The sequence below is a fragment of the Odocoileus virginianus genome, chromosome 31, assembly GCF_023699985.2.
Source record: "Odocoileus virginianus isolate 20LAN1187 ecotype Illinois chromosome 31, Ovbor_1.2, whole genome shotgun sequence".
In the NCBI taxonomy this organism is placed as follows: Eukaryota; Metazoa; Chordata; class Mammalia; order Artiodactyla; family Cervidae; genus Odocoileus; species Odocoileus virginianus.
This window is the reverse complement of record NC_069704.1, coordinates 12,561,802-12,585,102: the sequence shown is the minus strand read 5'-3', so window position 1 is coordinate 12,585,102 and position 23,301 is coordinate 12,561,802. Positions and strand designations below refer to the sequence as shown.

Here is a 23,301-nt window from a genome sequence, read left to right as displayed (position 1 = left end):
TGCTTAGGAGACAATATTTAAAGGATAGAATTTGTTAAGAGGATAGAACACAGATTTATCTAATGACCTTGCTATAATAGGAACTGGAGGTGGGTGGGGATGGCAGGTCTGGAAGGGCTCCGTCCTTTCCTAAGACTAGGCTATGTTATACTAGTGTCATAAACAGCCCCAATCCTATGGCTTAAAATAATGAAAGTTTAGTTCTCACTCATCAGACATGGTGGCTCTGATGGGTTGGCCGTATCTATGCTTTGTGTTACTCTCTTAGTTGGGCCTTACGCTAATAAAATTGTCACCATCTGGAACATTGCCTTTCACCACGGTGGAGGGAAAGGGTGCGCTGGAGGGTCTCTCATCAGCAATTAAATGTTCCAGCCTGGTTGTGATCAATGCCACTGCACCCATACTCATCAGCCAGAACTAGTCACATGACCTCACCAACTCTAAGGAGGCTGGGAAGTGAAATCCTGTTATGTGTCCACAGGGAGGAAGGAATAAGGGGGAGCATTTGGTGAAGAGCGCTAGTGACGCCCTCAGCCACCTGCTTTGTCCAGTGATCTATCTAAAGCCTGTGTGGTCAGATGGGCTAGAGCAAGGGTCCACTCTCTTGCATATAAGAGTCTGTGCTGATTCGTCTTTCTCTCTTTCTTAATCTGCCTTCACCTCATGACCCATGGTGATTCCGGGGGGTCTGGGCATAACCAGCACCCTTCCGTGCAGTGCTCCCCTTTCCCTCTGGGCCTTGGACCCTTCACGTGTATTTATTTTTAGTACTAGCCAGGATCGGAATTAAGGAAGTCAGCCCATGTTCCCTGGATGCCATCAGTTGCTTCCTCACCAAGCCTCCTTCCTTTTGCTTGCACTATCCCGTCAACAATACATGTATTATTCCCGACAGAAATCAACAGAGAGGGACCAAGACAATCAGCAGAGTGCATCCTGGGAATAGAGACCCAGGGATGTGGGCGCCAGGGAACTGGAAGGTTGGGCAAAGAGATGGATTTATCTGACTGTGAAGTTAAATAAGGAGGTATATAAAAAGCAAAAACAACAAATTCATGGCAGATTTGATTTATTGCTGCAAGATCTTTATAAAACTCTCCCTGATGGAGTATTTATAAGAATCCCTTAGCTACAAGTAGATGGGTCTCAGTTTTTCCACTACAGAGAAATGCAAAATTATTCTCTCCTGGGAGAGAAAGGTTATTTTTTCCTGAAGGTTTGACCCAGCCTTTTAAAAATGGAATAAAAATAATAGTAGTATTGCTAGGGATTGTATGAATAATATAAAACATGGTTTTTGAAAAAAATTGTAAGTAAGTTTGAGCAAAGGAAGAAGGGAGGCTATAAGAGAAAAGTGGTTATTTGAAAGGACAGTAAGTAAAACTACACTATGTGAATTACATATATTCTATATTATGTATCAAATTATATATTGAGAATACATATGTATTGATGTCTCGTGTCTCTTTCTTATGGCCATATATCCTGCCATAAAGATAGTATTGCTTACGAAAGGAATGATTGTAGCAGAGGAAAGATTGTTCCCAAAGTGGAATATAATATATAGAGATGGAAATTAATACTTGTAAATGAATTATATGCAACAAAGGGGGTTATATTTGCATAGTTAAAGATAAAAGTGCTTTATTTAAATGATTTTCATGTATAATTTTGGTGATAGATTATATCTTTCAGCTACTGTTAGAATAATGCCACTTGACAAATCTTCCCAAAACAGAATCACTTTTATTATCATGCACATGCAGTTGAGCTGGGGATCAGCTGATCTAGACTTGGCTTAGCTCCAAGGTGCAGACTGGGTTCAAGTCAAGACATGGGTTCCCCAGGACTCTCATTTCCTTGCAGATCAATTGGGGCATGTCCTTCTCATGCTAGCGCAGAAGAGCAAGAGGGCAAATGTCACCACACAAGCCCATTTCAAACCTTTGCTTGCATGATATCCACTAACATCCCATTTGCCAAGGCAAACATCAGTAGGATAGGAAAGAAAATTTCTCCCACAGTGGGAGAGAAGGGCGCCAAATATTTGCTGAACAATAATTCACATTAGGGACTTCCCTGGAGATCCAGTGGCCGGGACTTTGTGCTTCTAGAGCAGGGAGCACAGGTTCGATTTCTAGGTGGGGAACTAAGATCCCATATGCCACACAGCACAACCAAAAAAACCCCCCAAATTATTCCATAATTAAAAAGCATATATTTGTCCATGCCCAATATCTGTCTCTCTGCTGGCCTGTTCCAGTAGGTACCAACAGTGTCTTAAACCAGAGAGGGTTTTAGTTAAATGCAAGATGTGTCTGGGAAATAATCTGATCATGTGGAAACAAGATTTCTTTCCCAGAAATGTGCATTTAAGACAAAGCCCACAACTTTCCTGAGAGGAAATTGTGGGCAAGTCATCAAAGTTCTCTGACCCAATTTCTACAACCCAGTGAGAGACAACTATTTACACTCTGCAATAAATTATAGCCCATGGATCTTGAGTAATCCATGGTGCACATTTCCTGTGAAATGAGACTCTCAAGGATTCAGAATATAAAATAAGGCAATGCAATCAGTGCTAATATATTAAAATTGAATTAATCTCATATTAGTTTATTTAACATGTCATGTAATTGCAAACTACTGCTATAGTTTCATCCGCTGAGTTGTCCAGTTGATCCTTAGAAAAATGCCAAAGTATAACAATCTTTCTTAGACACATCTCTGGTTTCTTGACTTAGCACTGAGGCTGGTGATGCACGTCTCATGAGCTAAATCTGGTCAGTGCCTGTTTTTGTAAATAAAGTTTTATTGGAACCCAGTCATGTCCATTTGCTTATATGTTATCTCTGGCTGCTTTCTCTCAATAATGGCAGCTTGAGAAGCTGCAACAGAAGTGGTCTGACCGTAGAACCTGGAATATTTACTATGTAGCAAACAGAAAAGTATGCCAGTTCCCATTTAATACAGTGCTCAACAGTTGAAATGTGGAATTTGGGTGATTCACACAGAGCTGGCATGAATATTGCCCTTGAGTTTTCCTTAGGGAAAATTATACAAGGAAATCAATAATGTAAATTAATATTATATAATTTTAGTCTGTTTTAAAAAATAATCTTTTTAATACTTTAGGCTATGAAAACTCATATCCCAGTAGGCAGTTGTTATACCAGTTATAAAATTTGTATCTGCTTATTGAAGTGGACCCTGAGAAACTCTACTAATAAGTGTAAACTTCTTAGCTTTTAGGAAGATGACTTGACTTGCAATATTGTTTTTAAAAATATACCTGTCATTACTTCAGACTTTTCACTATTATAGACAATTCTACCTCCATGCACACACATAACTGCATTTAAATTAGTGTAGTTTTACTATATTGTGATGTGGATATTTTCAAACAGCAGCCCCTGATATCTTTTTTGAGGTTGGAGAGAGCAAAACCTTGTCTCTTGCCAGATGTCCACTCTCAGAGCCTGACAGCTTAAGAAAAAAGGAGCTAACATGTATTAAGACTTGGGGAGAAACATATATAGATTTTAAACGTGAGTATAAACTCTCAATTCTTTTCAGCAGGTGTGTAGAATCTAGGACAGTAAATAATCGAGTCATTTCTATTGGGTATTGAGTTAGATTCAGATGGACAGAGTTTTGTATAATGGGAGTCACTTTAAGCCCCACATAAGACCTCAGTATGAAGCCTGGATTCTAGAGGAGTTCATTTTAACCTCTTCTCCACTCTGGACTAGGAATAGCACTGTCTATAACATACAAGATTTATATATGTGTGTATATATATATATATATATCCCTGGGGTTGGGGCTTCCCTGGTAGCTCAGTCGGTAAAGAATCTGCCTGCAATGCAGGAGACCTGGGTTCGATCCCTGGGTCAGAAAGATCCCCTGGAGAATGAAATGGCAACCCACTGCAGTATTCTTGCCTGGAAAATCCTATGGACAGAGGAGCCTGAAGGGCTCTAGTCCATGAGTTGGCAAGAGTCGGACATGACTTAGCGATTAAACCATAACATACAAGATTTAGACGACAGCTCCAAACTTGGAGATTAGGTGAAAACAAGAGGTGCTGACTGACCACATTTCTGAAAGGAAGCTTTCCTGTTAACTGCCAGGCAGGTGAACTATGGATAATCACTGATCTCCTTTACACATCACATGGACTTGAAAGCTGCAGAACAGTTTCCATCCATGCCAACTGAATGCACTTGGCTCAAATGGCACTCATTTTTTTTTTTTTCCAGGAGTTGGGTGGGAGAGTGTGCTGCTAACACGAGATGAGATAACCTCAGAGGCCATAGCATCATCCAGCGCAGACATGACTGTCAAGGTAAGGCATACTTTCTCTAGTGTGATTCTCTAAGTGCATCTCTACAGCAGGGGTCCCCAAATCTTGAGCTACCAGTAACCTCCTATCAGATCAGCATTGGCATTAGATAGAAATAAAGTAAATGTAACACACGTGAATCATCCTGAAACCATCCGCCCCCCCACTCCTGGTCCATGGAAAAATTGTCTTCCACAAAATTGGTCCCTGGTGCCAAAAATGTGGGGTAACACTGCTCTAGAGGAAAGTGAGCCTATGGCAGATTTCTTGGGGTAAAATGAATACTGCCCCTTACCCTGCTGGGGTTCTGTATTCACTGACCTCAGTGGGTCAACTAGAATAAGATTTGCTGAAATTTGGGGCCTGCATTAGGAAATCACCTGAAAACTAGAATCCAAGACTTGTGATTTCCAATGGACTGGTTGTAGGGTCTTCAGTAAACGTCTACATGTTGACTATCTGCAAGTGTAACCCCATGGGGACAGCAAAGCAAATCTGAAAATTCTGAGCTGAGAAACTCGGGCCCCACTGTGCATTGTGAAGAAAGGTCAGAGAGGCATAAAGTAGCTTTGATCTTGACTCAAGATTTCCACTGACGTCAGCGGGAAGGCAGCACATGGTCCACTCCAGATGGAACACGCTAATGGCCAAAGGTTTACAAAATGAGTCATCTGCAAATCAACCTAATTATCACTGTTCAAATTAAATGCATGAATTTGTAATCATTGCCTAGATTAAGGAGTCTGTAGCAAAATATATCAGACACAATTACTTCCCTTCTATTACTGGAATAGACACAAAGGAACAGTCTTCCTCTCTTGGAATTATGTTTATACAGGGAAGCCTGGCGTGATGCAGTCAATGGGGTTGCAAAGAATCGGACACGACTGAGCGACTAAACTGAACAAAGACTGGGAATAGGAGGGCTTTCTAACATTTTTGCTTGAATGAATAGAATTTAAATAAATGCCATGTAGAAAATTTTCTTGGAAAATGAAAACGTAATGTCCTTTTTTAATATTGAGATATCACTAGAGATTTCACTCTGGATTTTTTAGTAGAAGTTGTACAAAAGGATATACAGGATGAATTTATTCAAGCTTTTCTTTGTAATGTGATGGCTAAATTTGTGTTATCTGTTAAAAATTTTAGAGAAAGCAAAGAAAAATACAATCATGAAATGTATTATAAGATGGAAAAATAGCCTGTTGGTTAACTGAGCCAACTAATCTAGATAATAATTATCCAGTGCTAAAAATTTGTTTGCTTGTCTTTATGTTTAGTTGAACTTATAAAAATATATGTATTGGTATTTTCCTAGCTATTGGTGCAAAGTCTGAGAAGTTGAGAAATCTTTGGCTGTGTTGAACTGAGAGAGGTGGATGCTGATAGTAGAATTTGATGGATTTAGATATGCTATTGTGAAATTTGTTGTGATTTTAAGAATTAGTTTCTGAGATGTGTTGCTAGTCTACCTGCAGAGTTTGTTTTATAAAAGCAAATGGTGTATTTGGATACAAACAAGTTTTGCCCAAGTACCATTTTATAAGGCTACTGCATAATCAGTGTGCTCCTGGTATGAAGATCTTGACTAAAGTTGTATTTGGGTCTATTCAACTTCGATGTCATCCTCAACCTCTCTTTCTTTTATTGAATGTGCATGCGTGTGTGGATGCTCAGTCATGTCTGACTCATTGTGACCCCATGGGCTGTACCCTGCCAGGCTCCTCTGTCCATGGGAATTCCCTGGCAAGAATATTGAAGTGGGTTGCCATTTCCTCCCCAGGGGATCTTCCCGACCAAGGGATTGAACTTGCATCTCCCAAGTCTCTTGGCAGATGGATTCTTTACCACTGAGCCACTTAGGAATCCTCTTTTATTGAATACCTGGGAATATTTTATAAGAATAGAGGATTTTTAGTTCTGAACTAAAAATCTGAACTAAAGTTCTGAACTAAAACAAGAACTGAATCTACTTAGAAGAAAGAACACTATATACTTTTAAAAAGTTAAGCAAGATACAAATATATTTAATACTCCAATAAATTCCTATAAATATTAAGTTCCTTTATTAATGCCAGTCTTTTCTCAATAAAGGATTCTTAAAACTTCTAGATGAATGTAATTTAGGGAAATACTTCTTTTTAGATTCTTCTCCATTAGATTTCCAAATTATAAAAAATTATCAATTTTTTTCCTTTGGTACTATGCTTTTTCCTACCTCACACTGCTTTATGTATCCATCCTGCTCTTGTGTCTTTTTTTCTTTTAATTTTTATTTTTTGGCTGTGCTGTGTGGTATATGGGATCTTAGTTTCCCAATCAGGGATTGAATCCACACCCTCTGCCTTGGAAGCAGAGTTCTAACTACTGGACTGCCAGGGAAGTCCCCCCTTGTGTCTGTCTTAAACTATTATTTTTTTCTGTGTCTATAAGTACCTGATCTTTGTTAACTACAGATTTGTCATCATATATTCATGTCACTATAGGCTTCCCAGGTGGTGCTAGTGGTAAGGAACCCACTTGTCAATGAAGGAGATGTAAGAGACACAGGTTTGATCTCCGGGTTGGGAAGATCCCCTAGATAAGGGCATGGCAACCCACTCTAGTATTCTTGCCTAGAGAATTCCGTGGAAAGAGGAGCCTGGTGGGCTACAGTTCATAGGGTCACAAAGAAACACAACTGAAACCACTTAGCATGCATTCATATGTCTACAGCTATTCCTGCTTCTAATAGCTATTTCATATATCCTTGTAATATCACCTATCCCTGCTTTTTGCCCTGGGAAAACAAAATATTCTGTTAAAATATTTATTACAGTAAAAGTTGATACATTCACATTTCCCAAGGGGAATATCAGCAAAAACCACTAAAATTCTTTGGTTTCCTCCCTATTACTCTTCTTGCAATAGATGTACCTTTCTTCATGTGTTGAAGTTTTCTTTCTGAAAAAAGCACAGCATTTTTTGTGATGTCAGTAGTCTGAATGTGGTTTTGTCTACTATATTTTTGCCTTTTAATACCATGTCTTATTCTAAAATGGCAAAGTCATGCTTCTAAAAATATGCATGGCTCAGATGAGTGAATTCATTTATAAACAAACCTGTCATTCTGAACAATGTTGCACTGTGTGGGCATGCTCAGTTGTGTCCAATTCCTTGTGACCCCATGGACTATAGCCCACCAGGTTCCTCTTTCCATGGGATTTCCCAGGCAAGAATACTGAAACGAGTTGCCGTTTCCTTCTCCAGAGGATCTTCCCAAGCCAGGGATCAAACCCACGTCTCCTGTGTTTCCTGCATTGCAGGCAAATTCTTTACCACTGAGCCTTCAGGGGTGTAGATTTGCAAAATGGATGGCTTGGAGGGAGTATACTGTATAGTGTGGATTCCCCAATCCTGGGGAAGCCCAATGTTGAACTAAGAGCATTTATATTAAAAACACCCTGTATATTAAAAACACTGACACATCATGGAGAAGCATCATGTAGGCTTGCTCAACAATTTTAAATCACTATTAGTAGGTTGAATGGTGAATCCCTTTCTTCCCCTTGAAACCGTGTGTCCAAGTCGTAAATCCTAGTACCTGTGACTGTGACCTTATTCGGAAAGGAATCTTTGCAGCTGTAAATAAGAAAAGAATTTTGAGGTGAGATCATCCTGGGTTAACCAGGCAGACCTCAGTCCAGTGACACACGTTCTTATGAAAGAAGAGGAGACACAAAGGCCATAGAGGAAACAGAGGCAAAGGTTGGAGCTCCGTGCAGCCCAAGGCAAAGAACACCTCGAGCCACCAGAAACCGGAAGAGACAAGGAAGGATCCTCCCCTAGCACCTTCAGAGGGAGCAGGGCCCTACCAATACCTTGATTTTGGACCTCTGGCCTCTTGAATTGTGAGAGATTAAGTTTCTGTTGATGTAGGCCACTGAGTTTGTGGTAATTTGTTACAGCAGCCCTAGGAAGCCACTATGCTCAGATCTACCCCTGAATTATACCTACTCTTCTAGAGTATCATACCATAGAGGCCAAAAGCCAGGATTATACACGTCCATCACCATTTTCTTATTATACTGTGCTCACTCTTTACAGGGCTTCCCAAGTGGCTAAGTAGTAAAGAATCCGCCTGCAGTGCTGGAGAGGCAGGTTCCATCCCTGGGTCAGGAAGATCCCCTGGAGAAGGAAATAATCACCACTCCAATATTCTTGCTTGGGAAATCCCATGGATAGAGGAGCCTGGAGAGCTGCAGTCCATGGGGACGTAAAAGAGTCAGACATGACTTAGTGACTAAAACAACAGCAACAGCCTTTACAAGTTGTTTTTACCTGTTCTTGTTTGCAAGAGCCTTTAACCTTTTTCAGCCTGAATCACGATTCACTAGAAGAAAAGGGTCGTCATATTTTGGGATGACGTCTATAGTATGTTTTCATCTGTTTTGCTGCTTGTCTAGACACCGCTTTTTTTTAAAAAAGTGTGGATCAATATTTTCTGAAACTTGCCTGACTGTGAGAATTGTCGGCAGCAGTATTAAATATACACATAAATAATTCCCAGGCTTCTCCTCTCAAAATTCAGATCCAGAAGAACAGAGTGTGAGAATTAGCATTTTTAACAAGCGCTTGGTGATTTCGGGGGTCAGTTTGGGAAAATGTTTTTTGCATTTCACTAAAGCAGTATGGGGTGTGGTCATGTGATCCCTCCACTGCCCTTGGCTTTCTAGTTGTCCAGCTGGCTAAGACAATTGGCTAAGACTGACTAAGGCTCACAACTGCAATTTCATTTCTAGTCCCATCTTCCACTATGTCCGTCTCTGGACCCATCCTTGCCCTCTGCACCCAGCCTATTTGTAGCCAGAATGATCTTTGAAATCATTCTGCCAATCCATATGATCATATGTGCAGTCATCAATAGTTGTTGCATGAGCAAATATATGAATGAACAAGTGAAGACACATCTCTCTAGACTGCAGTTAACGGGGGGACCACTAGCCTTCCTCAAGCCTACTTACCCCCTTGTTCTCACCTGACAGTCTGTCTTTTCTACCTCTCTGCTTCTCTCTCTTATGCTAGTTGTTTTTTTTTTTTTTTGAAATGTAGTTGATTTATAATGATGTGTTAGCTTCAGGTCTATAGCAAACTGATTCCGATTCGTGTGTGTGTGTCTGTGTCTGTGTGTGTGTGTATGTTCTTTTTCAGATTCTTTTCCATCTAGGTTATTACAAAATATTGAGTATAGTTCCTTGTGCTGTAGAGTAGGTCCTTGTTGGTTGTCTATTCGTATGCTACTTTCCTTCATATTTTGTTTGTTTTTCACTTCTTAGAGCCTCTAAATGACAGTTCTGTTTTTTCACAGTTCCTTCTTTAAAAACATAATTGAGTCATAATTTACATACCATAAATTTCACACATTTAAGTATACAATAATTTCTAGTAAATTTACCAATGATTACCATAATCCAGTTTAATAATATTTTCATCACTCCATTAAGATCCCTCTTCTGTCCTATCAGTTTGTCTCCATTTCACCTCCAATCCCAAACAAACACTAGCCTGATTTCTGTCTCTGTAGACTTGCCTGTTCTGAACATTTCATAAAAATGGAATTTTTGTGTGTCTGGCTTCTTTCGCTTACTGTGGTGTTTCTGAGGTTCATCCCTGTTGCAGTCTCTATCAGTGTTTATTTTAATGCTGAGTAGTATTTCATTTCAGGGATGTACCAGAGTTTTGGTTTGTTCTTTAGTCCATTCACAAGTCAATGGACTTTTAGGTTGTTCCCACTTTTTGGCTATTACGAATAATTCTCTTATGAATATTCTCAAACAAGTCTTTATATGGAGGCATATTTTCATCTGTTGTGGATATGAACCTAGGTGTGGAATTGCTGGGTCACGTGGTAAATCTGTGTTTAACTTTTGGAAGAACTGTCTGTTCTCCAAAGTGGCTGCACCATGTTACACTCCCACCAGCAGTGGATGAGGGTTCTGATTTTTCCACCTCTTACCAGTGCTTGCTAGTGTCTGTGTTTTGGTTGTAACCATCCTAGCAAGTGTCAAGCAGCATCTTATTGTGCTTTTGATGTACATTTCCCTGTAGGCTAGTGATGCGGAATATATTTTCATCTGCTTATTCACCATTTGTATGCAGTGAATTTTTCAATGGCTTGGTTTCTTTTATGTACGAGAGGGTATGTTCTGTTATTCTCTTATTACAGGTGTGTAGTCAGTGTTTTCTGGTAAGGGACCCTCTTCTTAATGATGGGGGGGGGGGTTCAGTTCACATTTCCCCTTTAGAATCACTGACATCTCTCCCAGCAGTGCCCTGGGAAGAAGTGGGAGTGTCTCATCAATCTCTTTTTCTTTCCATTTCTTTCCCTTTCTTTTCTTTCTCTCTCTCTCTCTTCTGTCTGGTTATTTTCCTCTTACATCTAAACTTTTTAAATCATTTTTAGCCTATCAATGTTATATTTTTTATTGTGGTAAAATACACATAACAGAATTTTACACTTTTAACCATTTTTATGTAGCATTATGTCATTTGTACTGTTCTGCAGCCATTACCACCATCTATCTGCAGGACTTTTTCATTATCCCAAACTGAAACTCTGCACCCATTAAATACTAATTCTTCATTCCCTCTCCCCTCCAGCTCCCAGCAACTACTTCAGTGTTGCAATTTATATGTAATAATATCTAGCTGTCTTCTCAAAGGGATTTTAAATACATCCTGCTAAGAGTAAAAAGCAAAAAAGATGGCTAAACCTCAACATAACATTTTAATATCCTCTGGACAAGGCAAGCTAGAAAGGCAGTCATTGTACATGCACACAAAAACAATGTTCCAAAATAAAGTTACTGGGAAGCGGCCGCATGCCAGCTTTTAAAGGAATTTGCTGGTTCCAGAGCTTCTGTTCTTTTGAGGAGTAAACTGCCCAGCGCTGACGTCCTGGAAGTGTCTTGCCTTTGTTCAGCTGGTTCATTGCTAGAGCCACCGATAGTACCTGTCTGGATCTGCATTGTTTTCTCGAATTGTGTTTATTTGATGATTGTACAAAACTACATCAGTGCATGTTAAAAGAAGTCTCTCTTGGCTTGATATAAAATGATTTGACTGCCATTTGAAATATACCAGCTAAGTCCCAAAGGCCATCTTCATTTTGCTCTTATATTTGTTGTTGTTGTTCAGTCACTAAGTTGTGTCTGACTCTTTGTGACCCCGTGGACTGCAACACGCCAGGCTTCCCTGTCCATCACTATCTCCCAGAGTTTGCTCAAATTCAGGTCCATTGAGTCAGTGATGCTATCTAACCATCTCATCCTCTGTTGCCCTCTTCTTTTGCCTTCAATCTTTCCCAGCATCAGGGTCTTTTCCAATAAGTCGGCTCTTCACAGCAGGTGGCCAAAGTATTGGAGCGTCAGCTTCAGCATCAGTCCTTCCACTGAATATTCAGGGTTGATTTCTCTTAGGCTTGACTGGTTTGATGATCTTCCTTTATATACCGAGACTAAAAACTATTTGCAAAAAGGAGCACAGAACATTCTGGTGCACACTTCAGATTTTTTTCTCGGAAAGAAGTCTTGTACTTATTCACATTGCTAAAAGATAAACTGAGCCATAGTAAGAATTTTAAGACTTTGTTTGAGCAAAATCCCATGTGAGTTGGGCAGCATCAAACTGGAAGTGGTTAGTGGTGCCCTGCCCACAGGAGTGGAGGAGAGATTTTATAGAGGAAAGATGGGAGCAATGAAAGGAAATTAATCAATTGGCTGTAACTTAAAGCCTCATTGGCCGGTTATATTGTTTGGGGTTTCGATTTCATAACCATTAGGCATTTACAGGCTTAAATTTGGTTTGCTGCTGGAATTCTCCATGGCAATAGAGCCACCTCTGTCTCTTGGCTTCCTTGTTTAATTCATTTAACTACATAGACAATATTTTTCAGTTGTGCTTAGGCAAGAAACAGGATGCCTATCACTTAGGCAAGTTGGGGCTGTCAAACTGTTTGAAAGGGGTGCATTTCCTGATCAAGGACATGGCAGAACCACATAAAAAGAGGATGTCGTCTCTGTATGTAAAACTTACTGCTGGGAGGGTGACTGTTCTCCTGGACCAACAGCTCTGTTACAAAAGGGGAAAAGCATTTAGGCTCTTCCGGTGGTGAATAGAGGCCACAGGTTACAGCTTTCTTTGGAAGTTGCTTTTAAAAAGCCATTCTACTGAGGACCTTCTGTTGCCAGCAGCGCTAACTGGTTGTCCTTTGTATTCGCTGATGATGACATAGAGGATGGTTTGTGCAGAGGCTCTGTACAAAAAAATACATTTGAGACCAGCAGTTCTTTCTGCATTGGGTACATACATAAGGATGGTTCTAAATTTGCTCCCTTGCCAAAGAAACTCTTTTTATGGCAGATTTTTGTCGTCCTTGAAACTATTCAAAGTGCTGGAACTCAAAGAGGGTTGGCAGTGAGGGTGGGGGATGGGAGGCATTCCAGGACTAAGTATTGGCTCAGTGTTTACCATACCCCCTCTACGAGAATCACTGTCTTACTTTTTTTTAATATACATTTTGCATTATTACAAAGAATAGTGCAAAAAAGCCCTGGTGCACACTGTCCTATGGTGTAACAATATTGGTTACTATCAGTCCTGTATGTTGCTCCCTATGTGTCAAATAAAGTGAAGGTCAAATAAGTGAAGTCACAATTCAGAGCTCTCCTTGTATTGTATATATAGATAAGGAATATTACAACAAATGAAAGATCTCAGGCACCTTCTTCTCTGTCATTTTATTTATTCATCATGTTCTCCTGCTGATAATAATAACTAATATTGATTGAGCATTTGCTCTGAACTGAGTACTGTGTTAGGCCCTTACATGTACCATCTCCTATAGTCCTTGAAATGGCCCCACAAAGGAGGAACTCTTATTCATCCCATTTTACAGATGTGGTGACTAGAGCCCAGTAAAGTTAAATGAATCATCCAAGATTTCAAAATGAGCATTAGAACTCAGGTGAAAAGTCACCTTATCACCTCTCTATTTGAGTGTTGATGAATGCAAATTAGTTTTACAATCAGCTAAAGCAGAGTATCTCCAACCTTGGGGCAAGAGTAGTTATGCCGGATAATACACTGGACAGACAACCAGTTAGATTCAAATTTTAGATAAGCAACAAGTAATTTTTTAGTATTTGTATGTCCCAAATATTGCATGGGACATACTAAGAAACTGATTACTGGTTACCAAAATTTAAATGTAACTGGCTGTCTTATGTTTTAATTTGCTTAGTCTGGCAGCCCTCGGCAGGAGGGGTATTTTAAAAGAGGTAAAGAAACAGGCTAATCCACTTGATTACTGTGGTTTGAGATTATTTGCGGTTTTATATTTCTTCAATTAGTGTGACTTTATTCATTTCAGGATGATAATGTATTAAGTTCATTATATTAAGCTTTAAATCAGACAGATATACAGGTTCAGTCTGTACAATAAACTGAGAAGTGATCAACAGATCTCTCCTGGTTCACTTTTTTTCCCTGAGAAATAAAAGCTTCCAAACCTGACCCATGCCAAGATCAGTACGTCATTGGTTTCTCTGTGAAGTGAAACCATGGGAAATGCTGTCCCCGCTTTGTTTCTCTTGACTTAAAAAACAAAACAAAACTACTTTTCCTCAATCTGGGCATGTTATGATTTTTCTGAAGTCTGTTCTAGGATTCTCACTTTAGCTGGGCTATCAGTGACTTCATTTTCTATAGAGAGCTTCATCCCAAGTTTTAAAATGATGAAATATTCTTGTGCTTTTAGCAACTTTATTGCTTGGTAAAATTCCCTTCTCTCTGGGTGGTCACCTCCTGAAATAGATGACACAGGCTTGCAAAGTCCGAGCAAAAGTACTAACATATTCACAAATATTTCCTGAGTACATCAGTGCACTTCCTCCAAAGCACATTTCTAGCGTTCCATGGGTGGGAGCGACTAATGATGACAAAGCTCTAGAACAGTCTCTGTCCTGCACGTCAGAGCCCCTTTGCAGATAGACCTGTCTTCCTATGAGTGATCTGCCCCAGTCTATTTAGCTTTGAAGCAGGATTCATTTGCAGTTACCAAAACACAGAACCACTGTCAGGGACCATCGGTCTTTGGTGCTCTAGGAAGGTTGCCAACTGGTTCCCATTAGGCGAGAATTTGCCTATCCAGTTAATTTATGAATAAATTATCATTAGTGTCTGAGAAGGTTTGGAATGGTCACAAGTTATTCCTGAAAAACAAATTATTCATATGGTCATTTCCAATAGGCTTTGTCCTTCTGAAACAAGTCTAGTCTCACAGAGGTCTCATAAATCTTTGGGGTAATTATAATTCTCAGGAAATATCTGTTGGGTTCATTGGTAGAGAGATCTTGCTTCATTATATAAGCACTTCAGATAGTTTAGGCGAGCATCTAGTGTCCCTCTTGGTAAATTATCAATGCCTTCCTTCTCCGTGTCTTTTTTCTACCCATCCTAATGACCTTCCTCCTTGCTTTTTTCTGTTGCAGTGAAAACTAGTAGTTAACATGAAGAAAATCTGACACACGTGTAAGTTGTATAAAAAAACAGAAAATGTGCTCAGACAAGGTGATTGCTGCATTGGCTAGAATAGGATGCAAGGTGATTTATACACCAGAAATCGGGCTGTTTTGATGTCACTTGAGCTTACTATTGTTGCAGCAATTGTTCCTTCTTCAGAAATGAGCCAGTGGAGATGTGACATTTATTTCAGTTCAGCATTATCATGTATATTTCTGAAAAGAAAAAAAAATGTCAGTAGCCACAATCCCCATTCCCTCTCCCAAAGTACTCGGTAGAAGGTAAGGTGATGGATGAGTCATCATAGTCTCTATATGCTCAGAGATAGTGCACTTTGATGAATTTTCTAGTGAATTTCAGTTTACAGAAATGAATGAGAATAATAGCTGACATTTATTGAGAGCTTTCCATGTGTCAAGCATCCGCCAATTTCTTAGGGTATTATGTTCAATACTTACCACAACTGTGTGAGACAGGTACCATGGATATCTACAATTTACAAAGGAAGAAAGGTTCAGAGACACTGAGTAACTTGCCCAAGGATGCACAGCCCAGTCTCAGAGCCCAGATCTAACCAGACAGCCCTTGTCCTTAACAACTACTACTTCCCCGGCAGAGCAAAATGGTGATGCTCCTATGCAAACAGATAAAGTAGGTCTCACAGCCCCTGATCAATAAAGGAACTTTTATGTAGTTCTGTTTGCATTTGTTCTTTAAATGCAAAACTGCAGTTTACCTGGTGGAATTAGATTTGATTTTCATCCCAGAGCTTTGGTTGTTTTTCAGACTTGCCCTTGGGTTTTCATCCTATCAACATTCTGATTACATTTTCATTATCATTCAGCTGCAGTGAATCATGAATATGATAAAAACAGAACTGGCTCTTCAATAAATAAGGGAAGCGGGGCTGACAGTGAATAAATAGACTTTGCTTTGAATCTGGAGAGATTCAGCCTACAGATGTCCTGTAATATTTATTAGGAGACCACTATACCCACCATGGGACTTGCTTCCCTGGTAGCTCAGACATTAAAGTGTTTGCTTGCAATGCGGGAGACCTGGGTTCGATCCCTGGGTTGGGAAGATCCCCTGGAGAAGGAAATGGCAACCCACTCCAGCATTCTGCCTGGAAAATCCCATGGACAGAGGAACCTGGTGGGCTACAGTCCATGTGGTCGCGAAGAGTTGGACATGACTGAGCGACTTCAGTTTCTTTCTTTCACTTCTATACCCACCATGCCTGAGCTTGGAGCAGCTTCCTCTTTCAGTTTTTCCTAAGATATCTGTATTTCTGTGTTATACAGCATTTCTTAATTTTTAGGTTAAAAAAAAAACTTACTGAATGTTGTGGTGCATGCTTATATTTAAACATATTCAAATTCTGAGGGTGATTTTTCAAACTAATGGCAATAAATCCTTTGGAAATTTTGAAAAGATAAACCTTATTTAAGTTGAGAAATAGACAAACATTCATCCAGCAAGAATTATTATTTTAAATATGTTGGTTCCTACAAAGAAAATATGAACAAAACCCAAATATGAAAAAAATTTCCAAGTTTATATTAAATTTATCCCATGAGTGACATAGGAAAATCCCTCTTAAGAGAAAAGGCATTGCAAAAGAGGAAAAGAATCTTTTTCAAATAAAAATATGCATCCTGTTTCTAAGCATTTTTCCTAGTGTTTGACAGTTTACTAAAATAAATCTTTTTCCTCCATATGGATTTTGTCAAACTTTCTTATTCCTATAATAGTCTTTGACCCACCCTTCCTATTTTTTCTCGTCTCTCACCCTTGTTCCTCTGGTCTTCCCTGTCTTAGTCTCTTTTTCTTCCTCCTTTCCTTCCTTCCGTGTTTCCTTCCTCATTCCTTCCCTTCTCACTCACTCCCTTTCTTTTCCGCAGCATTTACTAAGGGTCAGACGCTATGTTATTTCATGTAAGACTCACAAGTGCACCATGAAACAGGGACCTTCATTTTGTTTATTTCAAGAGTTCCATGCTCTTTGAAAAAGTGACTTTCCCAAGGGCACAAAATCTATAAGAACGGAGCCAGGATTCAGTCCTAGGTCTGTAATATTCCAGAGCCCGCAGTTTACTGCTTTCCATACAATGAGTATCTCTTTAATAAATAGGAAGTTATTTTAATTAAAATTTGATGACATAACTGACAAAGACAAATATTACATGATATTGCTTATATGTGAAACCAGAAAAAAAATAATACAAATAAACTTTCTTACAAAACAGAAATAAACTCACAGACATAGAGAACAAACTTAACGGTTACCAAAGAGGGAAGGGGGAGGGGTAAATTGGGAATTTGAGATGAACAGATCCACACTGCTGTATATAAAATAGATAAACAACAGGGACCTACAGTATAGCACAGGAAACTATATTTAATATCTTGTAATAATGAGAATCTGAAAAATACGTATATATAACTAAACCACTTTGCTGTATACCTGAATCACTGTATAGCAACTATAATTCAATAAAAAAGTTATTGATAGGAAAATAGCTATAATCCCCCAAGAGAAGGCATTTAGTCAATAGCCTTTCTCATCTGAGACTGCTCTGGTTCTTTGGACTGGCCCACAGGGAACTTACAGAGCAGCAGACTAGCACAGATGAATAATCACAAATAGTTACTATCTACTGAGAATCTGCACGGTAGGTTCTTTGACTTCTCTGAGCATTAACTCACCCAGTGCTCACCACAAGCCCATGATATAGGTGCTATATAATTGTCTGCATTTTAAAGACTAGGAAACTGAGGCACGGGGAGGGAAAGTCACCTGTGGAAGGTCCCACCCAGAATCAGTGCAGGAAGGAAGGTTTGGCGCCCAGAGCAAGTCCTCCTGACATCAGACCACCTCTTGCCTGAGATCCACAAGTGCTCCTCAATTTCTCAGGAGATGCTGAGCCAGTTAACTTCCCAACCAACCATTCACTTGCAGTTCAGATCCAGAGAGAAGAAAAGGCAAGGGAATCTGCTTTCCCCAGGGGAGGAATCAATAACTGTCAAGCCAGACATTCTTTGTGCAAGTGACATGTCTGAAAAGAGCTGTTTCTGTAAGGAAGGAGTTAAGGGGAGAATGCCGCAGATAATGAGAGGAAAAAGAAGAAAGGTCAGCTGAACTCACCCATGATAAATGTTAGAAATTTAAGAGTCAATGTGATCCTTTCACATGACATACTAAACTCTTCTTGGAAATCATCTTATGAGAGAATCTAATTTATTATAGTGTTTCAAAAGTGCAATTATTTTTTACCTAAAGTTCAAGAACTACTTTGCCCAATGTACTTTAAAAGCCTGTTTTGGTGAGTTGGTATTTCGTTGAAAAGAAATTTAGAGGGATTTCCCTGGTAGTCCAGTGGTTAAGACTTCATGCTTCCAATGCAGAGGGGCTGGGTTCAGTCTGTGGTCAGAGCTAAGATCCCACATGCTGTGCAGTGCAGCCAAAAAGTTAAAAAATTTAAAAAAAAAAAAAAAAAAGGAAATTTCTTAGAAAAATAACCAAATGGGGATTTTTTGAATAATAAAAACATTTTATCATCATGAGAATAAGAAGTACACAGGCACGCATCTGATAAATAGGTATTAAATGTCTTCTAAGTGTGATGCTCTATGCCATGTGCCTGGTGCATCCACTTCTTCCAGTTATGTCTGAACTCTGATTCCACCATCACTATCACCACTACCCATGACCATCCTAGTTTAAGCCACTGTCACCTCTTGCCCAGATTACTGTAGTAGCTTCTGAGTGGTCTCCTGGCCACTCCTTTTCTCCCCTGTAGCGCAGACCTCATACAGCAGCAAACCATAGTGATCTTTAAAAACCTTAAGTCACTGATCTATTTAAAATAAACGAGTGGCTTTGCATCCTATTCAGGAAAAAAATAATCCAAAGTACTTATCAAGGCTTGTGGGCTGCTCATGGTCTGGCCTGGCCTTCTTCCTTCCTGAGTTCACTCGCTGCCACCTCCTTCTCATCTCCTCCTCCTGACTGTGAAGACCTTCTGGCGTTCCATGCATGGTGGGTCTGAGTCTCCACAGGGGCTGATCCCTCTGCTGGAATGCTTTTCCCTTCAATGTTATATGGCTCACTCCTCTTTTTCCAGCTCTCTCTTTTCTAGACCATACTACGTACAATAATACCTACTCCACTCTGCCGCTGGGCTTCCCTGATAGCTCAGTAAAGAATCCACCTGCAATTCAGCAGATCCGGGTTTGATTCCTGGGTGGGGAGGATCCACTGGAGAAGGGATAGGCTACCCACTCTAGTATTCTTGGGTTTCCCTTGTGGCTCAGTTGGTAAAGAATTTGCCTGCAATACAGGAGACCTGGGTTCGATCCCTGGGTTGGGAAGATCCCCTGGAGAAGGGAAAGGCTACCCACTCCAGTATTCTGATCTAGAGAATCTATACAGTCCATGGGGTCACAAAGAGTCAGACATGACTGAGTGACTTTCACTTCACTCCTGCCATCAATATCTGTCCCTTTCCCCTGCCTTAATTTTCTTTATAACAATTACCACCTCCTGACACTAGTATAGCTCTAATAGCTACATGAGTTAATTCAATTGACCTTTAATTTTCTTTCCTATTGTTTTATTTCATATTATTTGACATTCTTCTCCCTGTTTTTGTTTTGTTTTTAATTTTTCTCCATTCTTCACATTGTATTAGAATGTATGTTCCATGAACATATTTTTTTATTTATTGAACAAATTTTAAAAATTATGTATTTATTTTTGTCTGGCCTGAGTATTCATTGCTACATATGGGCTCTCTTTAGTTGTGGCGTATGATTTTTCATTGCAGAACAAGTGGCTTCTCTTGTTGCCGAGCATGGGCTCTAGGCACTTGGCCTCCTTAGGTGTGGTACTCAGGCTTAGTTGCCCCATGGCATGTGGAATCTTCCTGAACCAGGTATCGAATCTGTGTCCCCTGCACTGGCAAGCAGTTTCTTAACCACTGGACCACCAGTGAAGTCTTGTTCAACAAATTTTAATTAGTGCCTACTCCATGCCAAGCTACGGGCATCTAGAAATTAATGCAAGAGGCTATATACCTGTGTGCATGTAGATTACTTTTTTAGTAAGGGAAGATAGATAAGAAACAAAGAACCAAGCAAGTATATTATATTAAAGACAGTGGATAAAGTGCTTTGGAGAAAAATCAGAATGTTGTCAGATGTGAGTGACAACAGTTATGGCTTAGAAGACTGAGGTCTGTCTTTAATAAAATGGACAGGATTATGAAAGGAGCAGATTTGGGGAGGAAATTAGAAATTTGTTGAGTACTTGTTAAGTTTAAGATGTATTCTAGCGCAAAGGATTAATCTCAAAAATATACAAGCAACTCCTCCAGCTCAACTCCAGAAAAATAAATGACCCAATCAAAAAATGGGCCAAAGAACTAAACAGACATTTCTCCAAGGAAGACATACAGATGGCAAAAAAAACACATGAAAAGATGCTCAACATCACTCATTATCAGAGAAATGCAAATCAAAACCACAATGAGGTACCATTACACGCCAGTCAGGATGGCTGCTATCCAAAAGTCTACAAGCAATAAATGCTGGAGAGGGTGTGGAGAAAAGGGAACCCTCTTACACTGTTGGTGGGAATGCAAATTAGTACAGCCACTATGGAAAACAGTGTGGAGATTTCTTAAAAAGCTGGAAATAGAACTGCCATATGACCCAGCAATCCCACTTCTGGGCATACACACCGAGGAAACCAGATCTGAAAGAGACACGTGCACCCCATTGTTCATCGCAGCACTGTTTATAATAGCCAGGACATGGAAGCAACCTAGATGCCCATCAGCAGATGAATGGATGAGGAAGCTGTGGTACATATACACCATGGAATATTACTCAGCCATTAAAAAGAATTCATTTGAATCAGTTCTAATGAGATGGATGAAACTGGAGCCCATTATACAGAGTGAAGTAAGCCAGAAAGATAAAGACCATTAGAGTATATTAACACATATATATGGACTTTAGAAAGATGGTAACGATAACCCTATATGCAAAACAGAAAAAGAGACTCAGATGTATAGAACAGACTTGTGGACTCTGTGGGAGAAGGCGAGGGTGGGATGTTTCAAGAGAACAGCATCAAAACATGTATATTATCTAGGGTGAAACAGATCACCAGCCCAGGTTGGATGCATGAGACAAGTGCTCGGGCCTGGTGCACTGGGAAGACCCAGAGGGATCAGGTGGAGAGGGAGGTGGGAGGGGGGACCGGGATGGGGAATACATGTAAATCCATGGCTAATTCATTTCAATGTATGACAAAAACTACTGTAATGATGTAAAGTAATTAGCCTCCAACTAATAAAAATAAATGGAAAAAAAAAGATGTCTTCTAGCGATCCAAGTGGAGAGGTCAGGTGTGAGTCTGGATTTCGAGGGCTAGGGCAGGTGGAGATAGAACTCTGGGATTCATTCGTACATGCCACAAGATGGGCTGAGATCGCAGAGGGAAAGAAGGGGTAGAGGTACTAGACCTGGATCAGTCTATATTGAATGTTCAGAAGATGAGGAAGAAAAGGAGACCAAGAAAGAATGGCTCGTGAGGTTGGAGTGGAATCAAGAGAGGAGTATTTGGGAAACCAAACAAAGGAAGCATTTCAAAAAGAAGTGATGGACCATCTCTGTCAGATCCCCCTGAAAGGTCGGGTAAGATGAGTTCTGAGAAATGATCACTGGGTTTGGCAGTCCAAAGAGAGGTCATGATGACTGTGACCAACACTCTGTTGTGGGGGGTGATGGGGACAAAAGAAAGAATGGGGATGTAGGGGTAGGAAATGGAGACAGTAAGTAGAAATAGCTCTTTTACGTATGTCTGATCTAAGGGGGAACAGAGAATTGAGGTGGTAGCTGCAGAAGGCTGTAGGGTCAAGATAATTTTTTTTTTTTTAAGTAGAAGAGATCACAGCAGATCTGATGAGGCAAGAGAAAATTTATGTGGCAGGAGAGGATACAATTGAGGGAGCAATGTCCTGAAAGAGGTAAGAAGAGGGAAGGCCATCTTCTCATTGCTTCTACTTACTCAGTGAGATGGGAAGTCAGGTCATCAGATGAGAATGACGTGGAGCAAGAAGCATATAAGGGGAAAGGAGAAGGTGTTCCTAGTCATTGCAAGAATGGGGTAATGAATGAACTGGGGGAATGTACCGCTTAAAGTACCAGGCACCACTTAAAGTGAATGATCCATTTTAAGTGAGACTAGCCAGACCGTTATGTTTTTCTCTGAGCATGTCAGCGTGTGAATGCAGATGTGTGGAATGGACAGAGTTGGATTGATCCGGCATTACTGATTACAGGGTGAATATGGCAAAGGGAGGGCGAGATAAAAGAGTTGAGAGGGTTCACAAAGGGTAGACCGTGGACTCCAAGCTGCAGAAAGGAGACCGGGAGGGATGAGGAACAATGATGCATAACAGAATCACTGGATTAGCCTTGTTCATGGATTGGAGAATTATTAGAGTTGGCATAGTAGTAGAAAGAGTGATGGTTAGAGAATAGGATGTTTGGAACCAAGATTACGAGACTGCACAGTTGTTGGTAATAACAAAGTCTAGACTAGGACCACGAGACTGGAAGGCTGAAGTAGGAAGACTAGTATTTTTTATAAAGTTAAAATCTAAGCGGCTGGGGTATTTAGGACTTATCCACACGGGTGTTATAATCATTAAGACTTAGAATGTTGCTGGATTTTCGTTCTGTTTTTTAATTTATCTGGCTGCGTGGGGTCTTAGTTGCGGCACATGGGCTTATCTCGGCATGTGGATCTCAGTTCCCCCACGAGGGGTGGAACCCAAGTCCCTTGCATTGCAACGTGGATTCTTAACACTGGACCACCAGGGAGGTCCCTGGCTGGAGTATTGTTGGAGAGAGTGACAGATGCTAAAGTCTTCAGGTAATGGGGAAAGGGGATTTTATTGAGAAAGGAGGACAGGAGTCTGGAAGAAGCAGTGAAGAACAGGGAGAGCACCCATTCCACCTCCAGGCCCAGTGGTGTGAGGATCATTGAGAAAGCACTTGACTTGGTTCGCTGCGCATCCCCCACACCTACAATGGGGCCTCACAAATGGGAAAGTCTTAATAAATATCTGCTGAGTGACTGAATGATAAGCAGTTTCTGTTTGGGCAAGAGGTTGTCTAGGAAGCTAATTCAGGTATGCTGTGAAAGGTGGGCAGGAATGGGGAGAGGCGAAGTTCAGAGAGATCTGCTGAGAGGCCACTGAATGGGCCAGGTAGGGACGGAGGAAGGAATGACCTGTGAAGAGGCAGTGGGGAGAGTAAGAGGGGACCACAGTGAGGAAGACGGCCAGTGACCTGGGGACTGTGGGACCCCTGAG

General features: G+C 40.3%; 1 protein-coding gene across 10 annotated transcripts in view; it reads left to right on the top strand.

Annotated features, from left to right (window-relative positions):
• The window catches only part of PALM2AKAP2 (PALM2 and AKAP2 fusion), a 538,506-nt gene that overhangs the window by 385,667 nt on the left and 129,538 nt on the right, over positions 1–23,301 (top strand). For all 10 annotated transcript variants that reach the window (XM_070459308.1, XM_070459307.1, XM_070459310.1 and 7 more), the window contains one exon: positions 4,266–4,351. In XM_070459308.1, coding sequence (XP_070315409.1) covers positions 4,266–4,351 — 86 coding nt within the window. The remainder of the gene's footprint in view (positions 1–4,265; positions 4,352–23,301) is intronic.